This window comes from Coloeus monedula (genome assembly GCF_965178545.1).
Source record: "Coloeus monedula genome assembly, chromosome: 2".
Taxonomy (NCBI): Eukaryota; Metazoa; Chordata; class Aves; order Passeriformes; family Corvidae; genus Coloeus; species Coloeus monedula.
The window spans coordinates 117,231,204-117,242,404 of record NC_138782.1 but is presented as its reverse complement, the minus strand read 5'-3'; the positions used below and the strand labels follow the sequence as shown (position 1 = coordinate 117,242,404).

Below are 11,201 nucleotides of genomic sequence, written 5' to 3'. Positions count from 1 at the left end.
CTTTGGTTTAGCTCCATGGAGGGGCATCCCATGGCATCCCAGCAGCTGTGCAGCCCCCAGAAATCCTGTGGGAACTCTGGGATTTGCTTTGTCCTCTCTCTCCTCCCTCTCTCCCATTTTCTTTGAAGCTTGCAGTGGGACTTTCCAGACCAAGCCCATGACTTTCTTATCTTTCTTATCACCTTGACATTCTATTAATAACTAATTTACAAGAACTGCTGGTTTCCATCAACATTTTTGACTTTAATGTGAGCAACAGGTGTTGCTGCTTATATAACACCTTGGAAACCTCGCAGAGGACCAGCAGCTGGCAGTTCACTCACTAAATGTCATTTTATTAATGTTTCTTTTTTTTTTTTTTCTTTATTCCCTCTTTTCTCTCTCCCTGTGCTTTAATCTTCTTAAAAACCCCCAAAATTTCCTGCTGTCCCAGGCAGATTATTGCTGTACATTGGAACACGTGTTTGCTTTCTACTAATCCTTTGCACCGCCACTAATTAGTTTAAACTCTGTCCTTCAGCCATGACCCGAGGCTGGCTGGTTCTGGGACTTGGAGGAACTGCTTGTGCACTTTCAGAGCCCTTTCCCTGCCTCTCCCAAACTTCCAGGCATTTCAAAATCAAGCAGGAGGGAACAGTGATATCCCTGGCTGCTGCTGCTCTCACACGCACGGGTTTGTTTTTTTTGTTCCTTTTTTTTTTCCCTAAGGTGTGGGACAACTCCTACTCTTTGCCAGGTTTTGATTGGCTTTCCAAAGAGGCAGTGTCCTATAAATTGCCTTCTCCGCTCTGCTTCTGCCTTATCAGCAGCTGAGGGACAGGTGAGTACAGGAGAGGGAAAATCCCAGCAGCAATTCCATTGCCTAATCCTTGAAATTAACGTTGGTTATTGATTGAAATTTGTGGGGTGGGGGAAATAACTTCCTCATTTTGCTGACACTTACTAATATCAGTTTGAGTTGAGAAATAAAATCAGGGACTGAGAAACTATTCAGAAGGGGATATGGGAGAGGGGTTTGAAAATATATCATGGAATTATGGAATGGTTTGGGTTGGAAGGGACCTTAAAGCTCGTCCTGTTTCATGGGCAAGGACATCTTCCACTATAAATTATATCTATATATTATATAGATAATTTTTTTCTCCTCAATTCCCAACAGAACAGAAGTATTCCTCTTCGGAATAGTAAAAAGGGAAGCCTAAAAAAAAAAAATCTTAGTTACTTTACACCAGATAAATTAATTTTTTTTGTGTGTTCAGAGCTGTTAATAACTCCTGGAAGTTATTTAAGATGGGAAGCTTGGATCTGTTGGGAAACTTGGATCTAGCAGAGTGGGCTTCTCTCTCTGAGTTGCTTTTGGAAGTTAATTGCTGTGTTGGGGCTGACTTCAGCTATTTGGGGAAGTGTTTTTAAGGCATAATATTGATTTCTTTATGTATCTGTGCATTTATGGCAACTTTAGTAGCCAGTCATGCCTGGCTTTTTCCCCCTTTGTATTTGAAATAGAAATAAATGTCATCAGTGGAGGGTTTTGCAGCAGTTCTGCTGCCTGGCTGTTTCAGTGCCTGCTATAAAATGCATTTACTGTTCTGAGTCAGACCTGTGAGTAAATTCTCAGCTTAAGCCTTTGTGGTTTCACTCTAGGTGCATTTCAAAATACCAGTCCAGTCATTGGAAAACCAAACTGAGTCACAGCCAGCTTTTGTTTGTGCTTTGCAGAGCTCAAAATGCCTTTTCAGGTACTTGGAGTGGAAATTTTTTGTCACACAGACCAGTGAGCCTCTCTCGATGCAGGAACATTTTATTTTTCCTTGCTGAAATAGGAAGGGATTATCACGAGAGCTGGGTGCCTGGGTCTGTGTCCAGATGGAATTTGAATATTTCCAGGGATGGAGACTCCCATCACCTCTCTAGGAATCTGAGACTGAGTCTTTTTGACCAGTTTAAATGTAATTTTTTAATAATGCACTTTTTATGGGGCTGTCTTATTAGACAATAAGTAGTTTAGCAAATCTGTATTTAAGTAGAAAAACTCCCTCAAGAAAATTCTCAGCCAGGTGAGCTGAGAGGTGAAAGTAAGACCCCCATTGATCACTTGTTTGCTTTTCTCTGTAACTGGAATTCATCTGCAGCAATTTCTTGTGCTGAGTTTCCTTCTACCTGACTCTCCTTTTTAGAATATATGCCCCAGGAAAGGATTTGACAGGGTAATCTCATCAGGCAAGTTTGAAATACGCTTTCAGCTGGGAATTTACGTATTCTACATCCTTGGGAAAGAGTTAAAAGGTGCTCAGAGGGAATAACAAAAAAATAAATGATTCAGCCTTGAGAATTATAATTGAGAGAAGTAAATTTGCACCACGGAAATGACCAGTTGTGGCTGCAGGTGTGATTTATTTGGGGTACTTTGCATTTCCTTCCCTGGTATGAAAAATTTGGAGAGAAGGAATCCAAACTTGAATGCAGCACAGAGTAACTTATAGTTTTGCGAAATAATTAGGACATTTTCCTGAGGCCTGGCTAAACCCTGCCACTCCTCTGTTTGCTTTCTGTCCATCCTGAGTGTTCAGTTGGAGTAAATCTCCCTTTTCTCTGGGAGATTTCCTGCTGCCCCTGTTGGCTCAGCTGCTCTTGCTGATGCAATCCTGAGGAGTTTTGCTTATTCACAGCAGCCTGCAAAACTTTCACTCCAAACGTGGCATCACAGCACCTTTGTTTTATTCTGTATTTATGCTTAGAATCACAGTTTTGAGGGATTTTTTTAAAAGCGGTTTCAACTCGAGCTTTACAGTTTTCTCTCTGTCCATTTTCCTGGGCTGTGGGTATTTTCCTGAGCTCACCCCAGGGAATACATTATCTCTGCTCATGTTACATCCCAGGCTGCTTGCAGCCCTTGCTTGGCACAATCCCCCAGCCCTCGGATGGCATCAAATTCCTCTGGATTCCTGCAAAGTTTCGTGGGGGAGCATTTAAAAAACCATTTAACGGGGTTGAATCGCTCGTGACTCATCTTTTCTGTCTCTCTCCTCGAAGCACATCTGAAGGGGGAAGATGCCAATCGTCAGGAACCTGAGCAGAGCTGCCAGCCAGCTGCTGCAGAGCTCTGGCTGTGGCTGTGGCGTTTCTCTCGTGCCCGTCCGGGCCATCGGGGTGTCCCCACGCCAGGTGGCCTCCGACGCCAGCTTCCACTCGGTGACGTTCTCCGAGTCGGATCATCCCCGGGTGCTCATCACAGGTCAGCATTCCTGTCCCAGCTGGGTGCCTGCTTCTCAGCTGAGCCCCCCACTGCTCTTCTCCCTCCCCAAAGAGCACAATTCTGGCAGCAGAACTGCCCAAAATATCCTGGAATTGGGATGATCTTTCCCATCGGGCAGTGAGATCAGGGTCCCATGTGAACTTTCCTGTTTTCATTCCAGAACTCTTCTAAAACCAGTTCCTTGAGAAAAAAATGTAAAAGCTTCCTGGCTCGCTGAGAAAATCATACTAATTCCTGTTGTGGTACAGATAATAATGGAATTCTATATTGTGACCCCCCTTTTCCTCTGATTTTTGTCTCTTAGGTGGTCTTGGTCAGCTTGGGGTGGGACTTGCAAAGCTGCTGAGGTAGGTCACCATTCCCTGGCTTGCTGTGAGTGAGAAATTCCAGCTTTAGCCATCACTGATGAGAGCAATAGTTGTCTGGAAAGCTGTTTATAAAAGAAATCCAATTTTTCAGATGCTGTTTTTGCCTCTTGTCTTTGTAAATTACTTTAATGGTTGGACTTGATGATCTTAAAGGTCTTTTCTATGATTCTTAATGATTCTATAATTAAATTTTCACCATCATTTTATTTGTCCCTCCTGTGCTTGCTGTGGGTTCCTGACGTCCTTCCTGCGTGTCCACTGGTCACGATTCCCAAAATAGCAGGATTTTGTCCAAGGGACTGTGTGCTGAGTTGTTTGCTTCCAGTTAAATGGGAGTATTCAGAGTCTGAACCCTCAGAGTTTTCCTTCTTTTTCCTTCTCCTCTTCCCCCTCCTCAAGCACAGTTACCTTCTTTTTTTATGATATCTTCTCAAGAAGTGTGAAATGCTCCAAGAGCTCTCCCTGATCCGTGTCCTTGTCCATATCCAGCTCAGCTCCAGGGTATCATTTGCTCACAGTCTTTGCTGGAGGGGGTTTGGACCAAGACCAAAAGTGAGCAGACTCACTGCACTCAACACTGTTGCAGTTTGAATATTTTCTACCATCTCTATGATATATTTTAAAATGATTCAAATGATGGGAGGCCAGACTGTGCTCCAGTGCCCCCAGACTTTCTCTCCCCAACAGCCTTGTGTTGATTAGCACAAGGTCACAATTTCTCTCTTTTATTTGCTTTGTTGATATAAAAGTAGCTGCAGTTACAATGAGCCCAGTGGCTTTTTGTTGTCTGCAGGGGAGTAAATCCCTGGGTAGAATTTTCAGTAAGCCAAGGGTAGGAAAGTCTCTTTTCCTAACATGTTTTCACTTTGTGAAAAATTTCTCCATCCTTATGCAGACCTTGACTGCTACTAGAAGTATTTTATGCTTTGGCATTTAAAGGATTGTTGGGGTTTGTTTTGTTTAGTGCAATAACTGATTTTATTGTGGAAATTATTGTTCCTCCGCTATCGCTCCTGCAAAACAAAATAGCAACTGATGGGTTATCTCAAAAAGCTGTGGACTCACTGTTTCATGTGGGTATTTTTACACAGGAAACGCTTTGGAAAGAACAATGTGATCTTGTCTGACATTAGAAAGCCTGCAGATAATGTTTTTTACAGTGGTAAGTGACTGGGGAAGCACACGGAGAAAAAAAAGTCTTGGCTTTACCTCTGATGTTCCTAAACTAATTATCAAAGTGATAAGTGGATTACACTGACAAGCTGCTGTTCAAACCTTCTGCATAATGCCTCCCTGCTGTGAAATCTTGCCAAGATGTTGGTTTCTTCTATTATTCCCTTTTCCTAAAGATTTCTCTTTGCATTTTTTCACTGCTGCTTCGCCACTTTGCTGACCTGAGTAGCTACTTGAGGCACGTTGTGCTCCTGCTGTCAAAAGAGGTGCTTTTATTCTTTTGGAGGGAGGAAGCTGGAAAAGAAACTTGTGCTTTGTTTTTACCTGCTCAGGGAATTTTAATATGAGATGGATATGGAGTAGGATTTAAGATTCTTTGATTTTCACTGGAAACTTGCTAAAATTTTTCCTCACCGTTGCTGTTTAGTGATGTGTTTAGGTGGTAGAAACAGCAGCCTGAGCTTCATGCAGAACCTTTCCTTCCATCCATTCCTGACAGCCAATTTCCCACTGCTTCCTTCTCCTCCAGGTCCTTTTATCTTTGCGGATATCTTGGACTACAAGAACCTGCGGGAGATCGTGGTGAACAACCGGATCACGTGGCTGTTCCACTACAGCGCCCTGCTCAGCGCCGTGGGAGAGGCCAACGTGCCCTTGGCCAGAGCTGTCAATATCACTGGTATGTGCTGGGTTTTGGGAGCTTAAAGATGTGTGAAGGGAGGTTTGGGTTGGATATCAGGGAAAGGTTCTTCCCCAGAGGGTGCTGGGGCGCTGGAGCAGCTCCCCAGGGAATGGGCACAGCCCCAAGGCTGCCAGAGCTCCAGGAGCATTTGGACAACGCTCTCAGGGATGCACAGGGTGGGATTGTTGGGGTGTCTGTGCTGGGCCAGGAGCTGGACTGGATGATCCTGATTGGTCCCTTCCAGCTCAGGATACTTTATAATTCCCACAATGGCTTGAGAAATATTCTGGTAAATCCTGTTGGTTTTTTTTTCCCAGGTTTACACAATGTTCTGGATATTGCAGCTGAGCATAATTTGAGGCTCTTTGTTCCAAGCACTATTGGAGCCTTTGGACCCACCTCTCCTCGAGATCCAACTCCTGATCTCTGCATTCAGAGACCAAGGACAATCTATGGAGTCTCCAAGGTCCACGCTGAGCTCATGGGAGAAGTGAGAATTTTTTATTTTATTCATGTCCTAAAAGTTCTGGTAGAATTTCACTGGCACAGGTTGTCCAGAGAAGCTGTGGCTGTTCCATCCCTGGAAGTGTCCAAGGCCAGGTTGGACAGGGTTTGGAGCAACCTAGGATAGTGGAAGGTGTCCCTGCCCTTGGCAGGGGTTGGAATGTTCTTTAAGGTCTCTTCCAACTCAAGCCATTCCATGATTCCGTGATTGGAAGTTCATTGTTTTTGTAAGATTCCTCCAGTGGATCATTCTTTTCCCCATTTTTCCTTCCTTCAGACTTTAGTACTCAGCAATATTCTGAGGCAGCTCTGAAGGTCAAATATCTTTTGAGTTTTGTTGGGAAAAGCACAAAGCATGGGAAGGTGGCAAACAGCTGCCTTCAGTGTCATTTCTTTCCCTGTTTTTTATGGCTTTGGCCTCTCTGCCTTGCCTGCCAACGTGAATGGCACTGCAGAAAGGACAGTGCACAACGCCTTGTGACAGCAGGTACACAGTGATGACTCTTGCTCTTCCTCTCCAAAAAAAGACTTTAAAGCCAAAGCCAGGTGAGCCTGCACATGCTCAACTTCTCTTGTGGCTTTCTAGTTATTTATAAACAACATTTTTAAAGCTGATATTTTTATACGGTTTCCTCACGTAGGTCTGAGGACTGTATTACCCTAGGAAGTCTCACAAACTTGGGAATGTGCAGTTTCTGAGCAGCAGTTAGAGCTGTTTGAGTAACCAATCCATGGCAAACATCCATATTTGCTGATGTGGGTGTGAGCTAGAAAAGGGCAAGCAGGGAGATCAGCTGCCAGGCAGGGAATGGGGATTGCTCAGTGATTCCTTTTCTTTCATCCCTGTCCTGGGACAGCTGAAGGGTCATCCTGTGGCAGATTTTTCCTGTGAAATCAGTGTGTGTGTGACCAACTCTTGGTGTGTAACTCTGTGTTTCTCCCCTCCCTCCCCAGTACTACCACTACCGCTATGGCCTGGACTTCCGCTGCCTCAGGTATCCTGGGATTATCTCTGCTGACTCCCAGCCTGGGGGGGGAACAACTGGTGAGTGACTGGTGTGTGACAGGAGGGCTGGGGAGGACTTTTCATGAGGATGTGGAGTGCCAGGACAAGGGGGAATGGCTTCCCACTGCCAGAGGGCAGGGTTAGATGGGATATTGGGAAGGAATTGTTCCCTGTGAGAGTGGGGAGGCCCTTGCCCAGGGTGCCCAGAGAAGCTGTGGCTGCTTCTGGATCCCTGGAAGTGTCCAAGACCAGGCTGAGGGGCTTGGAGCAACCTGGGATGGTGGGTGGCATCCCTTCCCATGGCAGGGAATTGAAACTGGATGGTCTTTAAGCTCCCTTCCAACCCAAACCCCTCTGTGATTTTATGATGAATATCACCACACTGTAGACTTCAGGAGACTTTGGAGTTGGTCTGAAGTTTGTTGACTGTCATGAAGGGCACAACACACATGATACACATCCATTATTCTCTCCCCCAGATTATGCTGTCAAGATTTTCCACGATGCCATAAAGACTGGCAAGTTCAAGTGTTACCTGAGGCCAGACACCCGGCTGCCCATGATGTACATCGACGACTGCCTGAAGGCCACGCTGGAGGTCATGGATGCCCCTGCAGAATCCCTGACCATGAGGACCTACAACATCAGTGCCATGAGCTTCACTCCTGAGGAACTGGCCCAGGAGGTACAGAAGTACGTCCCTGAGCTCCAGGTGACCTACAACGTGGATCAAGTCAGGCAGGCCATAGGTTAGTATCTTCCCTGGCAGCAGGTAAGAAAAAACATCATCAAGGGCAAAATAAAGTCTCTTTTCCTTTTAGGCACTTACAAATTGCTCCTGTGCAGTTCAAGCCCTATGGTTCAGCTTTAGTAGTGATGAAACATATCAAAGTTCAGAGAGATTTTTCCTAAACCTCACCTTTCTTGGTTCTTTTTCTTTTTTTTCCCTGCAGCTGACAGCTGGCCCATGAACTTTGACGACAGCAACGCCCGCAGGGATTGGGGTTGGAAACATGATTATGACCTCCCCGAGCTGGTGACCACGATGTTTAGCTACCTTGGCTCTGACTCCAGGATTGCCCAAGCTAACTGAAATGCTTTCAGATGTTTCCAGATTTCCACAGAGGACCAGGAAGAAATGGCTGAATTTTAGTTTCTAATTTTCTGAGTCTTAGAGCATGTCAGTTACTAATTTTCGTAAGTAGCGACAGAGTTGGGCAGAAACGTCCTGTAGCTGGAATGTCCTTTAGATAAACAGCATCACTGGGTGCTGTCCCCAAACACAGCATTGCTGACAAACACAGAATTCTCGAACTTTCACACTTAGGGAAAAAAAACCACACAAAAAAAGAAAGCACTTACTCCTGGCTGATGGCTCTCCAATCATTCCTGCCTCTTCCTTGGCAAACAGTGTGGGATGGCATTGTCCAACCTGGCATTTCAGGCGTATCCCAAAAAGTTAGCAGTAGGTTTTGCATTTTCCTGGTGGAGGATGTCAGGTTGTAGGAAGATGAGATCCCTTATACTCTTGGCTTACAAAAGAGGCATCAGAAGAGCTGTTTCATGTTTCCAAATTGCAGGGAATCGTTGCAATTCCAGTTTGAAATCAAACTTTGGTCAATAGCTCCTATTTATATCTCTCTTAGTGCTGTCTCAGCATACACTTTTCTATACATAGGGCATACAGAGTAGCATTCTTATGATGCTGCTTATAAATGTGAAGTGGAATAGGACTTGAATTCTCATGATGCTTTAAAAAACAGCAGGGTTTACAAGCAAAGCTTTGTCCTGTTCTCTGCAAGTGCTGCTGCCTTCAGTGCAACCTCGGAGGGAGAGCTGAAATCCGAAGAGCTGTTCCATGGATGTGAGTCTGGGTGGGATTTCAGGGGGGCCAAGCCCATCTGGGGTTTTTAGCAGTACTTTTGTTTCTCCCAGCTGTTCGGTGTCCCTGCACGGTGACAGATTGCCTGGAACAAGTTTTAAAGGTGGGCTGAGGATGGAGCCTTACGGTAGAGTCAGGTCAGCCTTGGAAATCTTTCCTGTTTGCCCCATTTTGCCACGTGCACTGTGTTTGTAGATGCTGTTTGTGTATAACTCATACCCTTTTATTCTTCAGAGAGGGATCCAGAAGCTGAAACCATCTTCTAGCTACAGCTAAGGGCTGTTCTGCTTGTTGAGTTTCATGCACAGGAGATTCTGGGATGAACAAGGGAGTTTTAGTAGATGCGTGAGAGGAAGAGATGTCAGTTCAAAAGCTACTTAGGAGACTTCAGGAAATGACAAAGTGGAGAGACAGGAAAGTCACTGTAGGTAAAATACCAGTTTCCATGGATGTGAGTCTGAGCTGTCAGCTACTCTAGCTGAGAAACAGCCTCTGGGAGCTTTGGAGTTTATTTTTTTTTTCAAAGAAAAAATATCTTTCATTTTCAAAATGACTGGAAATTCCCTACAGGAAGCTCCCCATTTTTTTTTTTTTTTTTAATTTTTTTTTTGTCTTGTATACTCCAGTAGTGTGTGTAGGTAAACACATTCAAGTATTTTTGTTGGGTTTTTTTTTTTTTTTTTTTTTTGCCTACAACTTGTTTGTTCTGTTTTCTGTGATGGTGCTTTGGTGGTTGTGAGTCTGTTGCGTTCTCTGTAACCCTGCCATGATCAGATTTTCGTCTCTTTGGGCAGGAGTCCTCCTGCAGGGAATATGTTTCCTCACAAAAGTAACCTTCCAATGAAGATTCTGTGGTGAAACTCAGTTATTTGAAACATTTGTTACACTTGTATCTCTTGGTTTTGTATGTATTTTATCGTTTCATCTGTGGGCAAAGTAGGAATTTCCCAGGTATTTAAGCTCAAGGGTCGTGGCTGTTGCTGAAACATTTTTATATTGTTTACGTTACTGAAAAGACAAGTTGTTAAACTTTGGCCACTGTTGTAACTCTCATGTAGCTCAAGTGCAATTTTTGGCCCAATGGGCCAGCGAAGTCGGCCCTCCCTTCACGCCCTGCGAGGAGAGACTGGCTGGGCTTTGTCCTCTGCCCTGCCCAAAAGGATGGATCCAGACTGGATTATCTCCCAGGGACCTGGAGCCAGCAGAGGAAGGGCTGGAAAGGAGCTGCAGTGTCTTTTCCACTCCTCAGTGCCTCTGTTCCACCCTCAGGAAGTGTAAAATAAAGAGTTGTTGATGGGTCTCACTCCCATTTCCTTCCATCACTCAAAGCCCTGGGGTCTGACCCCCTCTCCCTCATTCCCAGCTCTGGTTTAGTTGGACTCAACGAGAGTGAGGAGCAGGAATGTTCTTTTTTCTGGAAAACACTGTCCTTGGTGGCAGAATTACACACAAGCCTTGGAACGGGTGTCACAGCAAAAGGTGAAATTCAAACCTGTGGCATTTTGAACACAATTTTGGTTTTCCTGCCATGCTGTTGGCTGGCTTCATTTAGGAGCAGCCATTTAAGCAACTTAATTATTTTTAAATCTGAAATAAACCATGTTCCAATAGAGAGTGGTCTGGAGGAAACTGGTGACAATCAGGCAATGTCATTAAATGTGTCTGTGAGGTCTCAGTCCTGTTTGAAATTCTCATTTGCAATCTGACCAATGATCTGTATATTTTTTTCCCCCCATGTCTTTCACATTAACTTCTCCTGTAATGATGTCATGATTTTTTTTCTGTATTAAATCAACTTGATGTGGTACAAAATATTTACCTTTTGCTTCCATTTTAAAGTTCGACTTCTGGGCAGAGACTTCCCTCACGACATTTGAGCGCTGTGGCTGATAAATTACCTATTCAGGAAAAAAAAATTAAAAAAAAAAAAAAAGTTGTTAAGAATATTTTTTCAACTATTTTAAGTTGTGGGTGATGCCTACTTTAATAAAATCCTATGCAGATGGATCCTGGGTTTGTCATCCTTGATTGGAGCAGTGCTGGGGGATCCTGGTCAGGGCTGGGGGTCCTGGTCAGCACTGATTGATCCAAGAGAGCTGGAGAGGGACTTTGGACAAAGGATGGAGGGACAGGACACAGGGAATGGCTTCAAACTGCCAGAGGGCAGGGATGGATGGGATACTGGGAAGGAATTGTTCCCTGTGAGGGTGGGGAGGCCTTGTTGGGTCCCTGTTTCTCTGTCTCAGCAGGTCCTGTCTCCAGCTGTTGCACAACCTGTGATGGGTCAGCAGGAGAAGCTTGGGTGAGAAGAGCACGCTCCTCCTAACTCC

General features: G+C 44.6%; 1 protein-coding gene across 2 annotated transcripts; it reads left to right on the top strand.

The window, feature by feature from the left end:
• The first annotated feature begins 725 nt into the window (after positions 1-725).
• On the top strand, positions 726-10,878 carry LOC309586402 (L-threonine 3-dehydrogenase, mitochondrial-like). 2 transcript variants are annotated; one of them, XM_082303224.1, is made up of 9 exons: positions 726-820; positions 3,034-3,235; positions 3,561-3,603; positions 4,716-4,786; positions 5,327-5,476; positions 5,797-5,969; positions 6,938-7,028; positions 7,469-7,738; positions 7,943-10,878. In XM_082303224.1, exons 2-9 carry the CDS (start codon positions 3,052-3,054, stop codon positions 8,080-8,082), a joined length of 1,122 nt encoding a protein of 373 aa, XP_082159350.1. In that variant the 5' UTR covers positions 726-820; positions 3,034-3,051; the 3' UTR covers positions 8,083-10,878. The 2 variants fall into 2 exon arrangements, with proteins under 2 accessions (XP_082159350.1, XP_082159349.1); XM_082303223.1 differs by lacking the exon at positions 726-820 and adding an exon at positions 844-1,739.
• Positions 10,879-11,201: the final 323 nt, after the last annotated feature.

Bases quoted from the DNA above. Each gene is read 5' to 3' on its own strand.
- LOC309586402 (XM_082303224.1), top strand. From the start codon at position 3,052: ATGCCAATCGTCAGGAACCTGAGCAGAGCTGCCAGCCAGCTGCTGCAG. The intron at 3,604-4,715 runs GTAGGTCACCAT...ATTTTTACACAG, and splicing joins GGACTTGCAAAGCTGCTGAG to GAAACGCTTTGGAAAGAACA. The intron at 7,739-7,942 runs GTTAGTATCTTC...TTTTCCCTGCAG, and splicing joins TCAAGTCAGGCAGGCCATAG to CTGACAGCTGGCCCATGAAC.